Genomic DNA, 27,342 nt, shown 5'->3' on the forward strand with positions numbered 1-27,342 from the left:
CCCTTCTTATCCCTCCCCTATTCCAAAAATGGTAGGCAATTTATGTTATATGTGTGCTATTATAGGCATAGTTTTGATAGAAGAAATAGATCAAAAGGTTTCACTCTGCATTTAGAATCCATCATTTCTTTGTGAGTCTTTTGTACTTGTCTTAGATCACTATGTTGCTAAGAAGAACTTAAGTCATTCATATCTGATCATAATGAAATGTTGCTGATACTGCATACAGTGTTTACCTGGTCCTATTCATTTCATTTTGCATCACTTTGTATGTCTTTCCAGTGTTTTTCCCTCAATCCCATCTATTCATCATTTCTTATTGTACAATAGTATTCCATTACAATAATATTCTGCAACTTGCTTAGTAATTCCCCAATTGATTTTTTTGGCTTTGCTTTTGATTTATTTATTTAATATTTTCACCCAGTTACATTCAAAGAATTTTTTTTTTACATTTGCTTTTAAAATTTTTGACTCTCATCCCCACCCACAATTAAGAAATCACATGTGAAGTTATGCAAAACATTTCCATAAAGTGAAGTTGTGAAAGGAAACATAAATCTTCCATCCTAATGAAAAAAATCATCAAGAAAAAATAAGTTGAGACAGGCAGAGACAGACAGAACAGAGACACACAGAGAGAGACAGAGACAGAGATACACAGAAATATACAAAGGGGAAGAGAAAGGGGAGAGAGAGAGAGAGAGAGAGAGAGAGAGAGAGAGAGAGAGAGATCATTGGACAGAAACAGCTACACCCAAAGAAGGAACACTGGGAAATGAATGTGAACTATTTGCATTTTTGATTTTCTTCCCGAGTTATTTTTACCTTCTGAATCCAATTCTCCCTGTGCAACAAGAGAACTATTCGGTTCTGCAAATATGTATTGTATCTAGGATATACTGCAATATATTTAACATATATAGGACTGCTTGCCATCTTGGGGGGGGTGGAGGGAGGAAGGGGAAAAAACGAAACATAAGCGAGTGCAAGGGATAATGTTGTAAAAAATTACCCTGGCATGGATTCTGTCAATACAAAGTTATTATTAAATAAAATAAAATTTAAAAAAAAATGCCTACTCTGAAAACTAGGAAGCAGCCCAATAAAAATAGATTAGATTAACACAATGGCATATTAAACAATAATTAAAATGGATAAATATGCATATATGTATTTAAAAAAAAGAAAGAGAGATCATTAAAGATAATTTCTCAATAAAAGTTTTATTAATAAAATAAGTATGGAACCAAGGCAAATTTACAATAATAAAATCCATCCTCCAATTGATAGATTTTGGATATACAGTTTGCAGAGGAAGAAATCAAAGCTATCAACAGATGTCTGAACCTGCTCACTAGAGGATTTCCATACCAGTCTGAATCCTGATCATGGATGAGGAGTGAAGGGGCAGAACTCACGAAGGGTCATACAGAAGTCCATTTATTCAAAATTTTCTTAGCCTTATATATCCTAATACACTTGCCTAATTATAGCTCACTGCACATGCATGAATTATAAGATATTGCACATGCAGAACCACATAAACAACTTGCTATTGTGTGCAGATGCTTCCTTACTATTTTAATATAACTCTGCTTTAATTACAACACAGGTTCTCATGCTCCCTAACTTCTCAGGAAAGCCAAGACACCCCTGGGGGAATGGGGAAACCAAAGCAGACCTGTCAGCAGGGTTCATTTTACCAGACTAAAGGGTCTTATACCTTGCCCAGGGTTCCATACTATCTGTGACCCTCTACAAATAGAGGAAGAAAAAATGCTCTAAATCAATAATAATATATATAAATAATATAAAATAGCAAAATTCATATAACAGCCACTCTGAGGTATCATCTTGGACAGTCAGATGATGCAATAAATGGAGTTCTGACTTGGAGCCAGGAAAACCTAAGTCTAAATCTTGCCTCAATTTCTTTCTTTGCTCTTATTTTTGGAACATGGCTAATATGAACATTTATTTTGTGACTATACATGTTTATAATGGTTTGTTAGGATTTGGCGGGCAAGGACATTTTTGTCTTCTCAATGGATGAAAGAGTAGAGTTCATAATCTGAGCAAAGGGAGATGATTCACTGTTGAGGTCTAGATTTGGGGTACCTAAATGAAATTAGGGTTTCGGTGCAAGGATACAGCAGTAAATGGGGTCTAGTAGCGGCGTGAGTTCCTAATAAAAGCATTTATTGGCCCGGAGAGCTAGATTGATAAAAGAAGTTTATTATTGGGTAAGCAAGGTTAAAGTATAGGCGAAGGTAGAGATAAGGAGGGGACTGGACAGAGGGTCCAGTGGACAGAGGGTCCTCACAATTCACAAAGGTGAAAACAAGTGGATAATTGTCCCTGTGAGAATATGAACCAGGAATATAGTGGGTGGTTCTGATAAAAAGTACTACTACACTACAAATAAGAGGACAGTTAAAATAAAGGATACTTTCTAAGTTCCAAGGGAAGTTTAAGCGTATGAAAACTTCAAGTATTTATGAAGTCTGGCCCAGAGAAAGATCAACTTACAGGGGCACAGAGGAAGAGAACTTGAACACAAGAAAATCTTCACATTTGTCACTAATGAATTTCTCAGGGACTTAAGGTCTCCAGGGTCAAGGACACTGAAGAAAAGGAAAGACCCAGGCAAAAAACCATGGAAAACAGAGGAGAGGGCAGAAACAAGGATCAAGATCCTAAGATCTCATTCAGGCTATCTAGGTAAGTTGAGAAGAAGCTGAGAATTTCACTGTCTGGATTCCTGACTCTAACATGCTATTATTCCTGATCTATCTGAAATCTATTCTTTTCTTTGCAAAGACACTAGTTTACACACACACACACACACACACACACACACACACACACACACACCTCATATGGTTCCAACTGTCCTCTGAGATAAAAATAGAAACTTTTACTCTGATGTTCAAGGCCTCCCACCATTTGTTCCAAACTATTTTCTGAGATTAACTTCACATGACTTGCATTCACATATTGAGTATACAGATAAACTGACCTACAAACTATTTCTCAAAGTCAACATCCTCTCTCCCACCTCCATACATTCTCACAAGCCATTCCTTATGCTTTAAATGCACTCTCTCCATATCTTCCTATGACCGAATCCTTATTACTCTTAAAAATTCTATTCAAGCACCAATTTCACTAAGAATAGTTGCCTGATGCCACCAGATATAGACACATCCTCATGCTCAAATTTCATTCCATTATACTGACTCAAATAAATGTGGAATGCAATGTCCTTCAGACAATGAACTTTGATCTTTAGGCTTAGTAGATTGAATGCACATAGAAGATGCTTCATAAATATATCTAACATCTATATTATCTCTTTGGATTCTTGCAACACCAATAGAAAATAGATGCTATGATTGTGCCCCTGTTATAGATGAGGAACCTGAGATAAACAGAGGGTAAGTAATTTGATTTGGTCAACAAAGGTCACACAGCTAGTAAGTGTCTGAGACTACAAGTGAACTCAAATCTTCTTGACTGCAGCCCAGCATTCTTTCCACTGCACCACATAGCTATCTGAGCCAAACTATCTGAGAACAGATATCTTCGACATGACCATAAATGGTATGAGTTGTATTAGCAAACTGCATGTTCACTACAAATTTCTGGATGTTTTAAAGATAAAAAGCTAATTGCCCTAGATAAGTTCAAATCACCAGGAATAACTGTGAACATCTTCATAGGAGAGCTATCAATGAGATTTCTTAACTACTTCAAAGGTTCCCAGTGAATGGGAGATTTGTTGCAGAACTAGAGATGATTAAGTATCCTAATCGTCACTACAGAAAAAAAAAATGTATTCTTCAAATGGGAGACTAAGGAGTTTCAACTTAGTTCCAAGGATAGGGAGGTAGCTTTAATACAGAGACAATTCCTCAACACACAGTAAGAGGATCCACATTTACTATAAGACTACATGGGTTCATCAAAAACAAACCACACCACCAGATGAATCCTTCTTTATTTGTAATAGATTTCACAAAAGATTAAAGAAATGGAAATTAAGCATGGTTTGCTCGGATTTCAACAGATCATCTGACACAGTCTCTCAAAATATGGATTAGATCAGATGTTGTAGGGACATGTAACACAACCCACATTAAAATATAATTGAGAAACATTTAACAAAATAATTAGATATACAATAAAACAAGCTATTGTAGTTTTCAAACTCTATATGCATCTCACAGGATTTCAATTCTATTTGAGCTTGAACCATTGGAGTAAATAATATAGTTACTTAGGTTCTGAAATCATCATCTCAGTATGCTCTAAGAGTGTTCATTAATGAACCAATATCAACTTAGAGGATAATTTATAGGGCAATCCCCTGCAGTCCTTTCTTTGGCCTCATTCTATTCAACAATTTTAGCAGTAATAGGAAAGAAGATATAGACAGCATGTTGTTGTTTTTTTAATCTAAAATGTCTCAGTAGACTATAAGAGTGACTTAAAGCAACAAATTGAATGGGGGAGAAATGTCTTGTATTTTGGTTCAAAATATCAATTGCACAGATTACATAGATATACATAGATATACAGATATAGACAGGGAAAAAAGAGATAGAAAGCACATCGTGTGCTGAAAAACTTAGGATACTGTTACTGCAAGCATTGATTTATGTGAATATACTTCAAAGTAACATAAACAAAAATAAATGTAATCTGGAGCTATCATTGATTTAAGTATAGTTTTCAGCATTATGTTAGTCATACAATTCTCTATCTGGACATTGGGTTTAAGGAAAAGACAATTACAAGCTACATAATGTCCAGAGGACGCAGGCAAATGTGATAAACAAAATTTTAAATATGCAATATCTCAAAAGCACAAAATTTCAGGCTTCTAAGGCAACTCAGAGAACATCTAGTAAAATTCATGAGTTCATGAATTCCCTTTACAATATCTCAAAAGATGTTCTTCACTTGAAAACTGTTTTAAAAGGATTTGAAACTAGAACCAGTGACTCCACATTCACTGTTCCTTTTACTATACCATATAGCGGTATAGTAGAAGGTGACTCATTTGAACACACCATATATGCTTAATCAAGAAAACAGATGCATCATTTAGGTAGGAAGAGATCACTTCTCTTATCAAATGTTTTAAAGGCTGTGTTGAGGTATTTAATTTGTGATTTAACCCACAGTAAATTACAAAGAAATATAGTTTGGTTCAAAATAAGAATAACTTTTTAACCTCTTAGAAATGACCATAAATGTATGAGTTGCAAAAGAGGCTTAGATTGGGATGACCAATAAACTAGACATCTAGATTTTAATCCCATCTCAATCACTTCTCTAGATATTAGTTTCTTCACTTATAAAAATTGGAAGTTAGACTTGGTGATCTCTCAGGTTTCTTCCATCTCTGAAACTCTATAAACTCTGTCTCATGAAAAATCTATTTTTACTAAAATTTCTTTTCAAAGAAATAATTGGCATTTTTTGTGTGTTTTTTTTTTAGATGAAGCAAGATGAAAATAGGAACCAAACCATTATTTCTGAATTCATTCTCCTGGGCCTGCCTATCCAACCAGAGCTAAAGGCCATTGTCTATGCTTTCTTCCTGGCCATGTACCTAACTACAGTCCTCGGGAACATGCTCATTATACTCTTGATTTCTCTGGATTCTCGCCTACACACACCCATGTATCTGTTCCTCAGAAATCTGTCCTTCTCTGACATGTGCTTCTCTTCTGTGACCATTCCCAAACTGTTGATAAATATGCAGAGCATGAAACCAGTCATCCCTTATCCTGGATGCCTGACCCAGATGTACTTCTTCCTTTTCTTTGGAGAGCTGGAGAGCTTTCTGTTGGTGGCCATGGCTTATGATCGCTATGTGGCCATCTGTTACCCATTGCACTACACAGTCATGATGAGCCCCAAGCTATGCAGATCTCTTGTGGTGCTCTCCTGGGTCCTAACTACCCTTCATGCAATGCTTCATACCCTGCTCATGTCTCGAGTATCTTTCTGTGATAACAACATTATCCCCCACTTCTTCTGTGACATGTCTGCCCTTCTGAAACTAGCTTGTTCAGATATCCACATCAATGAGCTAGTAATATTTGTCATGGGTGGGCTGGTTATCGTTGTACCATTCCTGCTAATTGTCACATCCTATACTCGTATCCTCTCTTCTATCCTCCGGGTGCCCTCTGTGAGGGGCATCCGCAAGGCTTTTTCTACTTGTGGTTCCCACCTATCAGTGGTCTCTCTCTTCTATGGGACAATTATTGGACTCTACTTGTGCCCTTCAGCCAATAATTCCACATTAAAGGAAACAATCATGTCAATCATGTACACTGTGGTAACACCAATGCTAAACCCCTTCATCTATAGTCTGAGGAATCAAGACATGAAAGGGGCCTTCAAGAAACTCCTAGAAGGAAGAAAATTTTCCAACATCCTAGCACTCTGATACTGAAGCTTCTAACATAACTCTTTAAAATTACAATGATATTGTGTAATATAATAATAATGTAGAAACTAGAAAAATATCCTATATGGTCTCTTTGCTTCCTTTCCTCCCATTCATTCCTATGTATTCTACATTACCAGAGTATTCTTCCTTAAAACCCCTTCTATTACATTCCTCACCTACTCAGATATTTTACATTATTTTAAGACTGACTTTTTCTTTCTTCTCTCCCCCTGTTCCTTGTACTTGCAACCAGACCATCACAGTTCCTATTGCTATCCCTCCTATTATCTACTTTCCCAGATGAAATGCTCTCCTCTCTTTTTTTCAACATTCTATACCCTTTAAAGTACAGTTTAAATTCTCCTATATGGATTTATTTTTAAATCATTTTAAAAACATTAGTTACATTGTATTATTTCCTACATTAGGTACAGCTCTCATGTCTTCTCAACCATTCCTGACTGAAGTGATTGAATCTCTCCTCCAGATCCCCAAAAGTCACTAAATTTAGCAATTCTTTATGTCCAAATCTCCTTTTAGGATGCAAGCATAATTCTACCTAGATATGAGAGTGCTATCATTGTTTGGGAGGAGAGAAAAGAATTCTTAACTAAAGAATTTTAATTTAGAGTATTTTTCCAAACAACATGTCAAGACAATTTTTAGCATTAATTTTTACCAGATTTTTGAGTTCCAAATTTTTCTCCCACTTTCCCTCCACCTTCATTCTTCCAAAAATGGTAGGCAATTTGATAAAGATTATACATGTGCTATCATATAAAACATACTTTCATATTAGTCGCAATTGTGAAAAAAGAAATAGATCAAAAAGAAAAAAACAATAATAATAAGAATAGAATATGTGATAAAATATGCTTCTCTCTACATTGAGTCCATTGGTTCTTTGTCTGGATATAGAGTATAACATTTTTCTAAATGAGTCCTTTATATTTGTCTTCAATCATTGTACTGCTAAGAAGAACTGAGTTATTAATAGCTGATTACTATGCAATGTTGCTGATAAATGTTTTCCTGGTTCTACTCATTTCATTTGGATCATTTTATACATCTTTCCAGCTTTTTCTGAAATCTGCTTGCTTATTATTTCTTACTGCACAATAGTTTTCCATTACAGTTATATATGACAGCAATTCTCCAATTGATAGGTATCCTCTCAATTTCCAATTATTTGCTACCTACTATATATATATTTGCATATGTAGGGCATTTTCCTTTTTCAAATTATCTCTTTGGGATAGGAATTTTGTAGTGCTATTGCTGGATCAAAGAGTGTACATAGTTTAGTTGTCCTTTGGGCATAGTTCCAAATTGCTCTACAGAATAGTTGTTTCAGTTTGCTGCTCCACCAATAGTGCATGAGTGTCCTAATTTTCCCTATCTTCTCCAACAGTCATCATTTTCCTTTTTTGTCATATTGACCAATCTGACAGGCATATGGTAATACCTCAAAGCTGTTTTAATTTGCATTTTTCCAATTAAAAGTGATTTATAGCACTTCTTCATATGCCTATAGATAGTTTTGATGTCTTCATTTGAAAACCACCTGTTCATATTCTTTGACCATTTATCAATTGAGGAATGTTTTGTTTTCTTATAAACTTGACTCAATTTTCTCTATATATGAATTCTTTATCAGAAACACTAACTATAAAGATTGTTTCCCAGATTTCAGCTTCCCTTTTAATCTTAGTTTCAATAGTTTCATTTATACAAAAGCTTTTTAATTTAATAGAATCACAATTATGTATTTCACATGTTTTTTAGTGTTCTCTATCTCATTTGGTCACCAATTCTTTCCTTCTACATAGATCTGAAAGATAGGCTATTACTTGTTCTTCCATTTTACTTATGGTATCACCCTTTCTATCCCATTTTGACTTTATCTCAGAATAGACTATGATATAACTTTTGTTCTATACCTTTTTTGTATTCTATTATTATTCAGTTTTTCCAGCAGTTTTTGTCAAATAGTGTGTTCTTATCTCAAAAGCTGAGGTCTTTGGGTTTTTCAAACACTAAGTTAATATGGCCATCTGCTATTAATGTGTCTTGTGTACATAAGCTCTTCTAGTAATCTACCATAAATCTATTTCTTAACCAGTGCCACATGATTTTGATGATTACTTCTTTACAATATAATTTGATATCTGATCTTGCTAGACCACCTACTGTTGTTTTTTCAATTAATTCTCTTGAAATTCTTGACTTTTTGTTATTCCAGATGAATTGTTATTTTTTTCTAGCTCTCCAAATAATTGAGCTTTTTCTATTTTTTTTATTTTTCTATTATTTTCTATTAAAATTAAAATAATTTTTGGCAGTTTGATTGGTTAAAACAGTTTAATTTAAACAATACTTTTCAACATACCATGCCTAAGACAACTTTCTAAAAATATGATTCTCAGACAGGTTGCTTCTCTCCATTGCTTGAGAAAATTTCCATTATTATAGATACCATGATACCATGAACCAAATTACTTTTAAAAAATATAAAAAACAAAATTTAAAAATAAAGACATCTAAGTAATATTCAATGACTTGTCTTTATATGTAAATTGTCAAAAAAATTAATGATTTATTTTTTTTAATATTGTAAAAGTGATAGAATATAGGTTGAACCAGAGGGCTATTAAGCTCTCTTTAAAATCTGAAACTCCATGATTCTGCACTTTTATAATTCTGACAAAGTTTATCTAAACACTAAGTTCTGTAGTGATATTTTTACTCTATACTTTCTATTTAAGAAGATTAAGCCTATCTAATATGATTTACCTCATCTATATCTCAAGCTATCTTCTCATATTTTCTTCTTTTTTTTCCTTTTAGTCTCTCCTAATAAAGTTGCCCATCCAAAGGACTTAATTCCTTCCATTCCAACTCCTTCAGCCTTGCTTAATCTCTTATCATCATCTCTTCCTCCTCCTCCTCCTCATTCTTCTTTTCCCTGTTTCACCCCTTCCCTGTTCTCTCCCTCCATCTCTGTCTGCATGTTTATTTTTCTCTCAGTCTAATCCCAGCACCCATATCTCCTTGTACTGACACCTTATTTTGGCTACTGGCTTCTTATTTGAGCTTTGAATGCTTCTTTGAATATTTCATTATTACTAAATTTTTCCCATGTGACTCTCTTGTCTTCCACAGGTAGAATGTATGATCCTTTAGAATGGGACTTCTTAATTGCTTTGATGCAATGAACACCCTGAACCACCTATAGATTCCTGCTCAGAATTACATTGTGAAGCAAATAAGATAAAATACCCTAGTGTAATAAAGGACACTAATTATATTGGGATAGAATTACCATTTTTTTAAATCCATGCATCTCAGCTTAAAAGCCCCTAATTTATAATAAAAATAACCACAATAGCTCACATTTATGGAGTGCATTATTATTAACAAAGAGCTTTATGTATGTTAATTTATTTGATCTTCACACCTTGCCTCTGGAATAAGTGTAAAGTTCTTTGGGAGCAGGTTTCTTGGGGGCTTCTGGAAGTAGCCTTCATTTCAATTCAGAGTGATCACCACAAGAGTTGTCAGAAGTTAAAGTCCAAATCCTTTATTATGTCTTTCAAAGTCTTATCCCCTTTCCTGGGGCCCAATTAGCTTTCTTAGAAGCCTATCTCTCTCCTTGGTTCTGAGAGCTTGACCTCCTGCCACTAATCCTTGCCTCTGCCAGCTTCTCTCCAAATCTACCTGACTGAGGCTTCTAGCTTATATGCTCTGAGTATAAACCAATCATTATATCACTAGGAAATCATTATTTGTTGTAGGATTAAATCAGTGCTAAACTAGATTTAGTCATTGTCACCTCAATTCCACTTAGTACCTTGTTTCAAGTTCTGGCCCATAACATCTCCCACTTTTTTTTGATTTTAGAACATAGGTGGTCATGACCTCCCTGACTTCTCAAGAAGGTGAGAACCCCAAATAAGGAAGTGATCACACCCTCCCTGACTGCCCAAAAAGGGGGTGAGAACACCATAAAAGGAGGTGATCATACCCTCCCTGACATCTCAGGAAGGGAGATGAAAACACCAAAGGAAATGGGGAATCAAATCAGATAAGTGGGTTTTTGAAGGGTCTCATTTGAAACAAATATACATAACATCAACATGGGAGGTATTACACATAATTACATAAATTACATAAGCATATAGTAACACAGGCTAGTAGTGATGTAATAAATAACATGAATCAACATGAAGATTTATACATGTCCATAAGTCCTAGAAATAGTCCAAAACCAATCCATTATTGTCCATTACTTCACATGTGTAGAGAATCCAATGATTCCTGCAAGTTTTGAAGTCCTGCAATATTCTCACCATGTGTCAGGGAATCCAATGATTCCTGCTGGTTCTGAAGTTCTGTAACAGTCTTATGAACAATTTTTCATCTCAGGAACTCCATTGATTCTTGCTGGTTTTGAAGTTCTGTAACAGTCTCATTATCAGCCATGTTCTTTCAGTATCAGATATTTCTTTCAGTGTCAGAAGGTCGTCTTTGTTTTGAGGTTTTTCTTTTTTTTCTATCTCTCTCCAATGGACGAGACAAATACGGCTCATTGGCACCCATCTGATTCTTTCTCCATCTGTAGAGATACAAGTAAACCTTCTCCCCCAAGCAGTTAAATTGTGGTCCCTTCCATTCACCACTTTCTCGATCTCTCCACATCACCTGGTGATTATCTAAAGATAGTAGAGCTGCTCACACTGGACACTGCCCTTCTGTTGGGTTATAAGACCTGTCTGCCGGAACAGTGCATCGTTACCAAAAATTTAAAAATTCATGGTATAGAGAGCTAAATTTAGAAGTTCTCTAGGGTTACCTGTGCCCCCCCCTTTCTTTTGTTTTTGGAGGAATGTCTTAATGTCTTAATGTCTCTATTTCTCCTCTCTACTATTGACCTTGAGGATTAAAAGGTATGCCAGTGGTGTGTAAAATCTGATACTGGGCACAAAAGTGTGCAAAATGTTTAGAAATATATGCAGGTCCATTATCTGTTTTTATTGCTTGTGGCACACCCATAATTGCAAAAGCTTGTATAAGAAATTCAGTGACCACTCGGGCTTTCTCTTTGGCTGCTGGTTTTAAAGCCCACATTGGGCACCAAAATGTGAAGTTTTTTTGGAGCAGGTTTCTTGGGGGCTTCTGGAAGCAGCCTTCTTTTCAGTTCAGAGTAATCACCATAGGAGTTGCCAGGAGTTAAAATCTAAATCCTTTATCATTTCATTCAAAGTCTTATCCCCTTTCCTGGGGCCCGATTAGCTTTCTTAGAGGCCTATCTCTGTCCTTGGTTCTGAGAGCTTGAGCTCCTGCCACCAATCCTTTGCCTCTGCCAGCTTCTCTTCAAATCTACCTGACTGAAGCTTCTAGCTTATAGGCTCTGAGTATAAACCAATTATTATATCACTAGGAAACCATTATTTGTTGTAGGATTAAATCAATGCTAAACTAGATTTAGTTATTGTCTCCTCAATTCCACTTAATACCTTGTTTCAAGTTCTGGCCCATAACAGATAGATGCTCTTATCATCCTTATTTTTCAGATAAGAAAACTGGAGTTAAGAGATGTCAAATGACTTGCCCAGGTTCACACTGATAGTCAGTGTCTGAGTCAAGATTTTAATTCAAGCCTTTTTGACTCTAACTCTAGGGCTTTATTCACTGCACCAAGTCAATCACCAATATCAATAAAGAACATTAACATATCTCTGTATGGTTATGATGAGGGTGAACCCTGAAACTGTGTCCCCTTTAATCTGTAAAAGAAGGGAGATTCGGGGTCTCAAGCTCTCCCCTGGGAAAAGAATATCTCTCTCAGACAATGCCCTCTTAAGTGGTTTCATTCAATTGGAAATCTTGAAGGAAAATTTTGCATCCTCTATTGAGTTGAAGATTAGCCTAGGACCACTCCCAATCCCACTTAAGTGGTCTTAGTTGGAGATCTTGGCCTAATATTCCTATTGAGTGGCTTGAAACTCCAAGATAAGTCCTCTTTTTTCAACTGGAAATCTAGGCCTGGAGGCCTTGACAACATTGAGGGATTCTCATTCAATTCTGAATGGAAACCCTAACCTCAGACAGCTAATTAAAGACAATTCTGAACTCCAAATCTCTGCAGGAGTCTGAAACAGGAATTAGCTTTGTCAAGGAAACTCTCTTCTTGGCAAAGCTGCCTGTTGGGACTCTTGCCCACTGTGAAGTTGGTTCTCTTCTCAGTGTTAACCTTTGCCATTTTCCCTAACAGGACTTTACCCATTGAGAAGTCTGTCTTGCAAATCTCGCTTCTCAGTGCTAATAAAAATTCCTTTTGCCATCCAGATTTCGGGTTTGTGAATTTTTTTGCATTGTATCTGAATCTCCAACCACAGGGGATTCCCCACTTCAATTCTCTACCACTAGTACCACATCAGTTAAGAAGCATTTTTGCATCATTGTTTCTTAGGATCCTCCCAAATCTTTAAGGTAAATAATTCAAGTGTTGTTATCACTCTATTTTTAATAGAGTAAATAACTGAGGCTCAATGAACTGAAATAATTTTCCAAAGATCACATAGCCAGTAACCAGCAGGGATAGAATCAGAAGGTCTTCTCCCTCATAATCAATCAGTAAATGATGTGAATTCTAAACCAGTTATTCTCAGGAATTGCTAAAACTGGCCCATGCTGTTCCCATTATTGATTATTATAAAATAAGTTTTTCCAGGTTGTCTTCAGCATAAAATCAAGTTGGAGCTTTGGAATCAGTTCTAGGTCTCCCATCATTAGTATTCCAATCTCTGAAACTGCCTTGATTAGCATATCATTAAATAACCAAACTCCTCCCTGGATCCTGCCCTTGTTCCTCCTCAATTTGAGATTTTAAAATTGATTTCCCCAAAAATAGCATGCTGCTTAATCAGAGTGACTCTGCCTTGCTAAGTCACATTTGGTTAAGTCTATGAGCTATTTCATATAATAAATTGCAATGCTCTGTAACCTGTAATAGATATCTCTGACCTAATTTCTTTGTGTCACTAATCATTACGCACTCCCAAATCTATTTTGTATTTCTATTCATATGTCTAGCATTTATTGTGGAAATATATTTCTTTCTGAGAATACAAGTAAACTATTATCTGGGTCAGGTCCAAAGAATTAAGGTTACACAGGGGAAGGGGAGTGTTATTATTTTCAGTCTGGAATCTATTCAGCTTTTTTTTTTAATCTTCTAAAGTGCCCATTGGAGTCATCTTGCCACCACACACAAATACTGAGCCAAGGAATTAAGTACATAAACAGAATGCATGATACTGATGGGATTTGGAATCAAATGATATAATGTGAGAGCAATTGCTGGTCCCAAATGATGCGATCTAAAGTTCAGCACCAAATATTGAGCTTGATGTGGGCACCAAATTTTGGGGTTCAATCAAGTGACCAGGGCCATTGTCTTTGACAAAAGGTAGATTTATTTAGGCAATTACAGGCAAAATGAAAAAATGCAAAAGACACCAAGAATAGTAAATATGAAATATCATTGGGAGGGCATCTTGGCAACAAGGAAAGAGGTTTTAACAATTAATGATGAAAAAGACAAGTTCCCTGTGGAACTCACAATTAACCAGCAGAAAGAGAACATCCCATGAGGTTGGAATATGGCAGACTTTAGCAAAAAAAAAAAAAAAAGATTTAGCTGGCAGGCTAAATAGCACAAAATATTTAGCATCCTAAAAGAGTTAGTTAGCTATAAGGAGAAAGAATAGAGGCATGGTAGAGGATGAAAGGAGGGACACCACATGAGATGTGGAAGGAAGGGGAGAAGAGATACCATGAGGCAGAGTGTCATGATGGGCTATAAACCAAAAGGGATTCAGCAAAGATGGCATGAGCCATGGACATATTTATTGGGGAAATTCAATCTCAGGGATTTGATATTATTTGGATTTCTGACCAAACATAACAAGTAAGGCTACCCACAACCTCCACAAAGGGTTGGACTTTGGGATTAAACTGATCCCTATCAGTGTCCTTCCCTGCCTCCCCAAGACACAATCCCATCAATAATCCAGTCCTCTTCAAATCGCACACAGTTATTCAGGACCTCATCATTTATCCATTGTTTTAATTTGCTAAAGAAATCTTTTGAAAAGTGAGTTGAGGGTCCCTAAATAGAATGGAATCTAAGGAACCAATACTGAAATTTTAGGGGCCAAATCCAGGGACACTCGTTAAGTAATGTCCAGAAGCTGGAAATAAAATACAATGAACTGTGGGATTCCAATGCTACAGAAATGAATTGAAGCCAAAGTTTGGTGCCAAGTCAAGGGTACTAGTTTGTTACCAGAGCAGAAATCACAACAGGGTCAGTTTGCTCTTTAGTGAGGATCCACCCAGACACTGGATAGTATTTTTCTGGGGTCCATTTGTCCCAACAATACCATAAAAACAACACAAGAATAGAAGGGTAAAGACCTAGATTTTTGTCCTGATTCAACCACTTGCTCATTGTGCAATCCTGATCAAATTACTTCCCTTTGGGGGAGAAGAGGAAGGTGAATTTTCCTAAACAATAAAATTTCTTAGAATGACTAAACAGTAAAATTTACTAGAATGACTTAGATCTCTGCAAAGTTTCCTTCTAGCTCAAAGAATTTTATGAATTTCTGAAAATAAATACATAGAGAAAGAGCTAAAGAGAGATAAGACTAGGTAGTAGTACTTTTTTCTTCCTTAATATCAACTGAATGTCTTGTATCTCTAGAGAAAATCAGAGACAGTGGTCAAGACAATTCCAGTCATGGTGAAAGAATATGTTGTCAGGAAATGCTTGGAGAGGAGCCACTGGTGCTCTAGTTTACAGAAGAAACTCAGAAAACATCAGAACACCAGTTTGGTTTCCCTAGCCCTCATCTCCAGCTCCATGGAGCAGCAACAATATTCTAGATTTCTGCATAAAGTAACAGAAGACTTATCTCAGAACAAGTGATGAGCAAATGTTGAATGAATGAATGGAATAAATGAATTTAAAAGTTAGGAATGCATAATAAATTATGAAGAAATTCTGACTTTATATATAGATGTAGCAAGCACCTCTGGGGTTACCAAGGAGATGTGGATGTTACAAATGGACACCTGTTGATCAAAATGGAACTCACAGAATTCCTCTACTTGGTCCTCAAAAATTAAAGACAAATACCACCTGAATCAGCCAGACTGTCAATGAAAAAGTAATTTTCTATCCCAGGGAAAAGTAAGAAATGCACACATGAAAACTGGATATGAATATAAGCACACAAGACAAGGCAAGTTGCTGTAAGGGTGAAAGCAGGTATTAAAAGTTGATTAACAGATGGGATAAGTACATCATGACTCTAGTTCCTGAAAATTAATCCCTTCAACAAAGATCCAGTATCTAGAATTAGAAATGATGACCTAATAGATATTTTCATTTTATATTTGGGGAAATAGATTCCTAGAAAGGTGAGGTGATTTTGCCAGTCACAGAACAGATAAGTTAGAATAGTCAAGATTAGGTAAAGTTTTGATTCAAAATTAAGCACTCATTCCACTAAAACATAAGCTATCTTTCTTTAATGTTTCCTATATCCCGTAAAAACTTCCCCAGTTTAAGGAGCTTAGTCCTTTGAATGTCTTTTCTCATTACAGTCTCCCTTAATTTCATCTACTTCCATAGTTTCAATTATTGCCTCCACAAAATTTTACTCTTAAAAATTACTCTTAAATTTGGGTCTTCACCCATGATATCCTTCCCAAAAAAGCTTAAATTTCACAATTCTAAAAGTCAACTGAAATATGAGGCTGAGTATTCCTCCTCTCCACTCCCATCACAACCAGGATTTTAAATCAATATACAAATCATATGGTCAAAAAAGAAATAATTATCTCTGCTTCTAAACCTAACTCCTCTTCTATTCTCCCTATCTCTATCAAGGGTATCAGCATTTTCAAAGCCAGTTAGTTTTTTTTTTCTTTTTTTTTTCTTTTTTTTTTAATTATAGCTTTTTATTTACAAGTTATATGCATGGGTAATTTTACAGCATTGACAATTGCCAAACCTTTTGTTCCAATTTTTCCCATCCTTCCCTCCATCTCCCCCATCACTCGATGGCAGGTTGAACAATACATGTTAAGTATATTAAAGTATAAATTAAATACAATATAAGCATACATGTCCTAACAATTATTTTGCTGTACAAAAAGAATCAGAGTTTGAAATAGTGTACTATTAGCCTGTGAAGGAAATCAAAAATGCAGGCAGACAAAAATATAGAGATTGGGAATTCTGTGTAATGGTTCATAGTCATTTCCCAGAGTTCTTTTGCTGGGTGTAGCTGGTTCAATTCATTACTGCTCTATTGGAGCTGATTTGGTTCATCTCATTGGTGAAGAGGGCCACGTCCATCAGAAATGATCATCATATAGTATTGTTGTTGAAGTATATAATGATCTCCTGGTCCTGCTCATTTCACTCAGTATAAGTTCATGTAAGTCTCTTCAAGTCTTTCTTAAATCATCCTGTTGGTCATTTCTTACCGAACAATAATATTCCATAATATCCATATACCACAATTTATTCAAAAGCCACTTAGTTTTGAACTCTTAGACTCGTTTCCTCTCCCTTGTGCCCATCTAATCAATTATTACATTCTATTGATTTTACCTCAATAATAACCCATTCTTTCCCTCTATTCCATTCCTATTATAACTATTCTAGTTCTTACTCTCATTGCTTCTCAAATATATGGTCATGACATCCTCCAAATTGGATTCACTGCCTCCAATATTCTTCAATATATACTTCAAAACTGTCAAAACAACATGCCTAACTGGAAAATGAATGGATGCCCATCAGTTGGAGAATGGTTGGGTAAATTGTGGTATATGAATGTTATGGAATATTATTGTTCTGTAAGAAATGACCAGCAGGATGAATACAGAGAGGCTTGGAGAGACTTACATGAACTGATGCTAAGTGAATTGAGCAGAATCAGGAGATCATTATATACCTCAACAACAATACTATATGAGGATGTATTCTGAAGGAAATGGATTTCTTCAACAAAGAGATCTAACTCAGTTTCAATTGATCAAGGATGGACAGAAGCAGCTACACCCAAAGAAAGAACACTGGGAAACAAATGTAAAAAAAAAATGCATTTTTGTTTTTCTTCCTGGGTTATTTTTTACCTTCTGAATCCAATTCTTCCTGTGCAACAAGAGAACTTCGGTTCTGCACATATATATTGTATCTAGGATATATGGTGACATATTCAACATGTATAGGACTGCTTGCCATCTGGGGGAAGAGGTGAAGGGAGGGAAGGGAAAAATCGGAACAGAAGTGAGTGCAAGGGATGATGTTGTAAAAAAAATTACCCAGGCATGGGTTCTGTCAATAAAAAGTTATAATAAAAAATTTAAAAAAGAAACATATTCCCATGAAATTGGCATAAATGCGTCTTACTGTTATTGCTAAAAATTGTGTGTACTCTGTAACTTTATAGTTTCAAACAAGAATATTAAATATTAAATCAGTTCAGTTCAAAAAAAAAAACATGCCTAAGTGGCATGTCTCATAATGTTACTAACTTTCTCAAACATCTTCAAAGATATCTTATTGTCTGAATACAAAACCATCTTGGCATTCAAGGACCTTCACAATCCAAATTCTACCTTTATTTTCAAACTTTTGCTTAAAACTTCATTTTGCTGTGATGCAAATGATGAAGCTAGTGGTCGAGAATTGGGGTTGAGAATCCCCCCGGTTAGCGCAGGTCCAATGCGGAAGAATTTGCAAACCCAAAAAGTCTGTATGGAAAAAGGAATTTTTATTGGCACTGAGAATCCAGCTTTATTAGAAAGACAGACTTCTCAGTTTGTAAGATCCTGTCAGGGAAATAACAAAAGTTAACACTGATAAGAAAATATCTTCACAGTGGACAAGAGTCCTGACAGGCAACTTTGCTAAGAAGAGAGCTTCCTTGGCAAAGCATAATCCTATTTTGGACTTCCGCAAAGATTTGGAGTTCAGAGTTGTCTTTTATTAACTGTCTGAGGCTTGGGCTCTCATTCAAAATTGAATGAGATTCCTTCAATATTATCAATTCTTGGAGCTTAGATCTCTAATAGAAAAGAGATCTCTTATTTTAGGAGTTGAGCTACTGGGACTGGTCCCAGACTAATCTCTAACTGAATGAGACCACTTAAATGCCCTGAAGGGTGGAGACTCTTTCAAAGGAGAGTCTGGACAGTTTCAGGGTTCACCCCCCCCCATAACTTTCATGCCCTAAGTTGCAGCTAGATTGTTCTAATGATCATTTTTTCTTTAGAGATTGGAATATGACTGAAGCCAGTTACTAGAATGGAATTCCCATGTAATTCTATTTGTGGAAATACATACCATTTTCAAGGCAAAGGGCAGGTGATATAGCCTCTATGAAGCACTTCCTAATGCACACAGCTATAAGCAACAAAACACTACTGAATCAATCTGACCATTCCTATGCATCTATCATATTCCATTGTGTCTATTCCAATCCACTGTGCTACATAGTATATTTCTTGTGGAAAAATAATATGCCATTTTTCATCTTTATTTCTCCAGTATACAACAGCAAATTGTTGTTTTTAATATATGCTGAATTTAACTGTATTGCTAGGAGACCTTCTTAAGAAAAGATTTCTGCTAATGAAGACTTGGTAGACTGGACAAGGAAATAAGACTTAAAAATATAAGACTATCAGGAAATTTCCCTTTGAGAACATAATTTCCTTTTCCATGAAACTTGCTGTGTCTTACAGCTCCACCCTACCCTCTTCTCTACCAACTGCTAAAACTTCCACTCTGTGATACTGTGCTCCCATTGATGAACTTTTATTTTGTCTTGATCTTAAACTGCCTCTCCTTTCCTCTCCTCCCATCCAGCCCATATTGCTTTCTTCATACCATGGCCCAGAGTGAAATTCCTCTCACATTTCCATCCCTCCTCTTTCTAATTCTTGCTCTGAAAACACAATCAAATCAATACTACTATTCTTGGAAAGGACACATCAATCATTTATCCTATAATTCTAATCACTATTTCTTCAGACTTCCCCAACCAAAACATTCCTTCCTGGTCACCATTCCTTATATATTATCTTTCCCTGTTAAAATGTAAACTCCTCAAGAACAGAACCTGTTTTCCTTGCTTCTATTTTGCATTCCCCATTTTTAATGGCATAGAGCACTGAATGAGAGCAAATGAATGAAAGAATGATTCAGGACTATAATGTATGAATGGGATATGGGGAAAAGAATAATATTACTGGACTACAAAGAAGGGTTTAACTAGAATAGAATGAAGTAGATTAGGATCAAGTTCTGGAGGAGATTCTGAGTCCTAAAAATTAGGTGTATGAACATACATAAACATTATGTCTCAGAGAGAACTTCTTTATAGGGGAAAGAACAGGGGAACCTGGACACATGTTTATAACTAATAAGTTTCTCAGGGAGCAAAGGTCCCCAGTGTCTGGGATATGGAAGAAGGAGAAAGAGACAAGAGACAAGAGAAAGAGAGAGGGAGAGAGAGAAAGAGAGAGAGAGAGAGATGGGAAGGAGGGAGAGAGAGAGTAAAGGTGAAAAATCCTGACTTGAGGAGGGTCAAGAATGCTTCAAGAAAACAGAAACAAGAAACAATGTCCTCAAACTCCACTCAGGATAATCAGGTAAGCTGGAAGGGAGCTAGGAAGAGATGATTTTTAATGTCTGCATTTCAGGTATCATAAAAGTTGTGACCTATGATCCCAATGCAAAGTGAATTGTTCTCAAAGAGACAAATTTCCTTTTTTAAGTATTTTAATGGCTAAATATTTCTTTTATAGAATACAATGTCAAGTCAAGGAATTTTTTTGTTTTTGCCTTGATTAACACTATTAATAGGGATAATAGGTATTTGATTTTGGAAAATTGTGGAAGTGATTTTAATGTCTCTTCTGAATTGAATCAGTAACCCTAAAGTTACTGGATGATATCCTTTTATTCTGATGTTTACTGCATTCCCTCAGGCTTCTATCTCTTTCTCATAATTCAGCTTTAGACAGCAATAAGAAGTACAGTTGGATGACAGAAAAAGGTAAAATTGAAGAGAGAAATGAGTGCCACACTGTAGATCCCTAGCAGTAGCTTACCAATGGAGAGAACCATCTTAGACAAGAATCTATAAATCCAAAGTGATATAGCTAATGTAAACACCAGACATTGGGATTCAGTTATGTGAAGAATTCACAATGACCATTGCCTTTGGCAAAAGGCAGATTTATTTAGGGAAGAGGTCACAGACAAAATGAAGGGATACAATGGATACCAGGAATGGTAAATATGAAATAGAGTGGGAGAATATGACAAGTTCCTTAGTGGAACTCAACTTATCCAGTAGAAAGGGAGAACCCCATGAGGTTGGGACATGTCCTTAGTTAGCAAGCTAAATCCATAGAGAAGTTACCCTAAAAGAATTAGTTAGCTACAAGAAGTGAGGTTGAAAAACACACTGGAGTTAAGAGAGTCATCATGTAGATGGGGGAGTGATATGGAGAAAGACATCATGAGACAGAGTACTAGGGCAGACTGATCTAAAGGAGGACAATCAAGGGATGGGATATAGGTAGAACCTCAGGGACATGACTGGAATTTCTGACAGGACATAATAAAGTGAGATTGCCTAAGAATCCTGCAGAGGGTGAGTCTCAGGGATTTGACTTAACTTAGATTTTTGACTGAATGACCTACAGAAGTTGGAACACCAGAGCTAAACTAATATCTATCAGTGCCTTTTTCCTGATTGCCTCAAGAACCAGTTCTTCAGTTTCTCTCTGTCCAACACTATTCAGGTCCTCATCACAAAACATCAAATGAAATCAAATGCTGTGTCTCATCACAGCTCATTCACCAATAGTGTGAGCTTTTTCCAGAGTGTAAATAATATCTCCCAAGACAATTCAAACAAAAAATTCAAACAAAAAAAAAAAAAGAGAGAGAATTAAGTATACAGTAGAAAACTGCAAGATGTGCATGTTGTTTTTGTTCAGTTGTTATGTTCAAAGGTGTTTGTGTTCAACTCTTCATAACTTCATTTGTGGTTTTCTTTACCAAGATGCTGAAGTGGTTTATCATTTCTGTCTCCAGCTCTCTGAGTAAAGCAGAATTGCAGTGGCACAAATTTAGAGACATCTCCATTCCAAATATTTGTACAGCCTATTTGTGTCCAACATACAATAGAGCCTATCTAGCTTGTAGCCACAGCCAAACACACTGTACACTGTACATTGACATATACAGTGTCATTTTAACCCTCTTTGAATATTAAGAAACATCACCAATTTTCAACTCACCGTACATATGATGTAACTGAGACACAGAAGGTTTAAGTGATTAGCTAGGGAGCAACTGAGTCTAAATTTGAATTCAGAATTTCCTGACTCTAGGCTTAGTGCTCTATCCACTGCATCACCTAATTGCCTTTATCCTTGATAAGTTCAAACTTAATTATGGAATAGGATATAGAACTTTTAAGAATATGATTACTGAACTGCTTCTAAAATTCATGGTAAATGCAAAGCCTATTATAGAACCATATTATTAACTGCTACATTTATATAGGAATGGTTTCTGAAAGCAGTAGTAAGAGAATCAATATTCTCTAAAAGAGAATTTGTTCATTGAAAACAAATCATACCAGACTAATCCCATTTCATTTTTTGATGTTTCCTAAATGACTAGAGGAAGGAAATACTGCAAACAAAGGATAGCCAGATTTTGGCAAGCCATTTGGCATAGTCTCACATGATATTTTTGTATATAAGATTAAAAAAAGATGTTGTCTGGATAATTGTTGCTCCTAAGTCTAAATTTCACGATTGTACCCAAAGTACCCAAATAATTATTGGATCCATTTGAACTCAGAGTGGTAAGTCTCTAGAATGGTACCTCAAGGTTCTTTTTTTGGTCTGTTTAAATACTTTTATCAATGACTTGATTGAAGACAAAGACAGGATGCTTAACAAATTTGTATTAAATATTAAGTGGAAGAAGTTATTAATACATTGAATAATAGGCTTTAAATACAAAAAGATACCAATAAGGTATAATAGTCATATCATATTTGTATATTATATATCATTAATGCATTATATTTCATATGATTATTGCATATAACATGTGTGTATTTTATGATTACCCATTGTGTTATGTGTAACACATGCAATGTAATATATAATGTAAGCCTATTAATATTATTTCTTAACCTTATATTTAAAACATCAATTATACAAACACATGATGTGGAAAACTTGGCTAAGAAGCATATGATGTACAAAGAAGCTGAGGATTAGGATAGCTAGGTGGTGCAGTGCATAGAGCACCAGCCCTGAAGTCAAGAGGACCTGAGTTCAAATTTGACCTCAGATACTTAACACTTTACACTTTCTAACTGTGTGACCTTGGGCAAGTCACTTAACTCCAATTGCCTTAGCAAAAAAAAAAAAAAAAAAAAAAAACTAAGGATTTTACTAGACTGCAAATATTTGTCAGTAAGAATCAATAGTGATATCATACATATAGAAGCAAATGTGATTTTAGACTACCACTGACAGAACTGCAATGTCCAAAGGGAGGGAGATTCTAGTCCCACTATTCTCTGCCTAGCGAAACCACATTTGCAGGGTTATGATTCTATCTGGGTGTCAGGCAAATACAGTGACATACTTCATTATGTTTGAGAAGAGAGGCAAGGATGGTGAGCAAAGCCATGCAATATCACAAAATGAGATTTTCTCATTTGAATAGTACCTCAAATTCAGAACTATACAAGATGGGAATATCTAAGTTTACCCTGAAACCACAACAACTGATTCCAAATTGTTCTTTGCATTATGTCACACTATCCAGTTTGCTTACTTAAAGAAATTTGATACATTTTGTCTAAAAAAGAGAGAGAGAGAGAAGCCCTATTTAAGAAGTTGGAAAGTGAAATTACTTCTTTTTAAAATATTAAATGATATATTTTATAAGAGGTATTAACTTTGTTCTTGTCCCTTGAAGCAAAACTATATCAAATAAGTAAAAATTACAAAGAGATATATTTGGAAACAGAAGACAAATCTTGTTTTTAAACTGCGAGAGCTGTCCATATCTGGCATGAGCAATATCAGGTAATCCTACATATTCACCAGAAAAATGGGATTGCTTGCAGAAGTCAGGTGACTGAGGAAAAAAATAAATGCATATGTACAGGCAGAAATCAATTGTATCACGAGGAGGATGAAACTGTTTTCTAGAACATCTGATTTAAAGGAGAGTATAAGAAAGAATCTTCTGTTCTGGATAAATGGACAGGTTGAGAATAAAGAATTTAAACAAAGATGATTTTTTTTTCCCAATTCATGTTTTTTTTTTTTTACTTAAACTAGAATTTATTTTTCTTACTTAAGCTGGAAGGGACTAGACTTGATGATTGCTAAGTTTCCTTTCAACCCTGTAATGCCAGAAACAAACTCCTAAAAGACATGTATTTATTAAAAAATCATTTAAAAATCAAAAACAATTGCCAGGGATAATCACTTTTTTAAATCATACATTTTAATAAATATGTATTTTCAAGATCATATAGAACCTAAGAGTGTAAGATATGGAAGAGATCTGAGATTTCATCTAAACTCCTCATTTTGTAAGTGAAAAAACTGTTGCCCAAAAAAGACCGTTATCCTGAGTCAAACAGTAAACAAATAGTTGAATTGAAATTCTAAGTCAAATCTCCCAACTCCCAAGCCAGTACTCCTTTTGTTTTTCTATTTTCATAGATCATTGTTTGGATTAAGATCCTACCAACCATAGAACAAACTTTTTTGAAAGGCAGTGAGCTTTCTAAGTCTGGAAATCTTCAAGAAGAGGTGAGATGACCATTTGTCAGGAATATTATAAAGGGGATTTTTGTTCAAATAAGAGTCTCTGAGACTCCTTCCAACTCTAAAATTCCATGATTCTCTGATTTCAATTTGATCAAGGAAAGATAAGAAAATCTATAAGAAAATTCACAAGCCACAAGCCACAATGTTCTCCCTAGTTACTTAAACATTATTATTTTCCTTGGTAGGTGGGTCTACCTAACATATCTTCAGTGGAACTCATACTGTTTCCTTCAAAAGATTTGGCCAAATTTATTCAATTCCATTTGCCCAACTGGATTCTGGAATTCATTCTGGAAAGGATGCTAATACTTTCCTCAGATATATTGGCCAGAGTTGTTTTATTCTACTTTTTCAGCCCAGATACATTGCTCCCCTAATTAGCAAGATCTTGAATGCTACAGTAATGAATTGGGTTTATGTGCTAGGAAACAGGTCTTGGTTGAACATTTCAGGGTAACAAATGCTGGTCACAAAATATGATCATCACAAGACCACATAACTAGTAAGATGGTTAATTGGAAGATGAACAGCTGAAATTCATAGACTCTTAAGTCAATCATTTACCCAGAAGAGGAATACTCTCAGAAATATCCCTAACAGGTGTCCATTCAACCTAAATTTGAAGTCAAGGTGACTGGACTTCACTGCCTAACAAACTAATTTGGTCCACTATCAGCTGAGAACAGACAAGCGGAAAGAGTATGTGATAAAACTGGGGACCTGTTTAAATCCCAGTTCAACCATTTATTCACATATCTATTCTATGAACTATTTCTTCACATAAATATTCTTCAAATTCTATGAACTATTTCTTCACATAAAATTATGGACTAGACTTGATGATTGCTAAGTTTCCTTTCAACCCTGTAATGCTAGAAACAAACTCCTAAAAGAGATATGTGTTTATTAAAAATCATTTAAAAATCAAAAACAAAACAAAACAAAACAAAATTTAGTTTAATTTTCTCTAATGAATGAATTTTTGTTTTCTTTCAGATGAAGCAAATTCATGATGAAAATGGGAATCAAACTATTATCTCTGAGTTCCTTCTCCTGGGCATGCCTATTCAACCAGAGCTAAAAGCGCCTTTCTATGCCCTCTTTCTTACTATGTACCTTACAACAGTCCTTGGGAACATGCTCATCATCCTCTTGATCTATGTGGATTCCCACCTACATACACCCATGTATTTGTTCCTCAGCAATCTGTCCTTCTCTGATATGTGCTTCTCTTCTGTGACAATTCCCAAACTGCTGGTAAACATGCAGAGCTCAAAGCCAATCATCTCTTACACTAACTGTCTGACCCAATTGTACTTCTTCCTTTTGTTTGCAGATGTGGAGAGCTTCCTGCTGGTAGCCATGGCCTATGACCGGTATGTGGCCATCTGCTACCCATTGCACTACACAGTCATGATGAGCCCTAAGTTATGTGGTTCTCTTCTGGCACTGTCCTGGGCCTTGACTTTCTCCATTTCCTTACTGCATACCCTACTAGTATCCCAGGTAGTCTTCTGTGACAGCAACATAATCCTCCATTTCTTCTGTGACATGTCTGCTCTGCTGAAACTGGCTTGTTCAGACATCCACATCAATGAGCTCATGATCTTTATCTTTGGGGGGTTTGTTCTTGTAGTTCCATTCCTGCTAATTATTGCATCTTATTCCTGTATTCTCTTTTCTATACTCAAGGTGCCCTCTGTGAGGGGCATCCGCAAAGCCTTTTCTACCTGTAGCTCCCACCTCTCTGTAGTCTCTCTCTTCTATGGTACAATCATTGGGCTCTACTTGTGCCCTTCAGCCAATAATTCCACAGTCAAGGAGACAGTCATGTCCATCATGTACACTGTGGTAACACCAATGCTGAACCCTTTTATCTATAGTCTAAGGAATCAAGATATGAAAGGGGCTTTCAAGAAACTCCTGGAAGGAAGAAAATTCCCCTTCTTTTTGAAACTCTGATGTTGAGGCTTGTATCACAATTCTTTAAAATAAAGATGAGAATATATATTATAATAATAATTTGGGAAATTGGAATGTAAAACATATCCTTTTTGATCACTTTGCTTCTATTTCACTGATTCCTTTCCCATTTATCCTCATAGCAAATTATCTTTGTTCAATACACTTTTTATTACATTTCTCCCCTGAACAAATACCATTCAATATTTCCATCCCTGACTGACTTTTCCTGCTTCAAGTCTCCCTACTCCCCTGCCCATAGTCTACATTCCAGCCAGTCTAGTTTTGTACACCACATTTCCCCACCTTCATATTTCAGTTCACCTTATCCTTAAAAATCCAGCTCAAATTCATCTTCATTCATTCAATCAATTTTTATTAAATATATACTGTTGCTAGTGGACAACTAAATAGTGCAATGGGTCAAGTGCTGCACCTGGAGTCAGGAAGACTCATCTTTCTGAGTTCAAATCTGGCCTCAAATACTTACTAGCTGCATAACACTGAACAAGTCACTTAACCTTGTTTTCTCATCTATAAAATAAGCTAGAAAAGAAAATGGCAAACTAATCCTCTGTCTTTGCCAACAAAACAACAAGTGGAGATAATGAAGAGTTGGGCACAATTGAAATGACTGAATAACAAAATAGTATTGTTAGACTTTTTATTAGACACTAACTTTCAAAAGCATTCAAGGACCATCTCTGCCTAAGGATAGATAAATCTATCCTCAAAACTCCTAAAACATTTTGCCTCTATCATTCATTTAACAATTTTTTTATATTCAGTCTTACTAAATATTTTTCCTATAACTAGGACAGTTATTTCAATATATTGAGATTACTAAGCTTTTCACATGTCAAGGTCCTATCTCACCCAGATAGATTGTAAGATCTTTTAGAAGAAGGAACATTTCAATCATCACTATTAAT

General features: G+C 35.6%; 2 protein-coding genes across 2 annotated transcripts; both read left to right on the forward strand.

Annotated features, from left to right (window-relative positions):
• The first annotated feature begins 5,509 nt into the window (after nt 1–5,509).
• On the forward strand, nt 5,510–6,469 carry LOC127546444 (olfactory receptor-like protein DTMT). The gene has a single exon (XM_051973557.1). The coding sequence runs from the start codon at nt 5,510–5,512 to the stop codon at nt 6,467–6,469; it is 960 nt and encodes a 319-aa protein (XP_051829517.1).
• Nucleotides 6,470–25,444: 18,975 nt separating this feature from the next.
• On the forward strand, nt 25,445–26,410 carry LOC127546445 (olfactory receptor 1E5-like). Its single transcript, XM_051973558.1, has one exon. The coding sequence runs from the start codon at nt 25,445–25,447 to the stop codon at nt 26,408–26,410; it is 966 nt and encodes a 321-aa protein (XP_051829518.1).
• The last annotated feature ends 932 nt before the right edge of the window (nt 26,411–27,342 follow it).

This window comes from Antechinus flavipes, chromosome 2 (genome assembly GCF_016432865.1).
Source record: "Antechinus flavipes isolate AdamAnt ecotype Samford, QLD, Australia chromosome 2, AdamAnt_v2, whole genome shotgun sequence".
NCBI classification, from domain to species: domain Eukaryota; kingdom Metazoa; phylum Chordata; class Mammalia; order Dasyuromorphia; family Dasyuridae; genus Antechinus; species Antechinus flavipes.

Coding starts and splice junctions, on each gene's coding strand:
- LOC127546444 (XM_051973557.1), top strand. CDS start 5,510: ATGAAGCAAGATGAAAATAGGAACCAAACCATTATTTCTGAATTCATT.
- LOC127546445 (XM_051973558.1), top strand. CDS start 25,445: ATGAAGCAAATTCATGATGAAAATGGGAATCAAACTATTATCTCTGAG.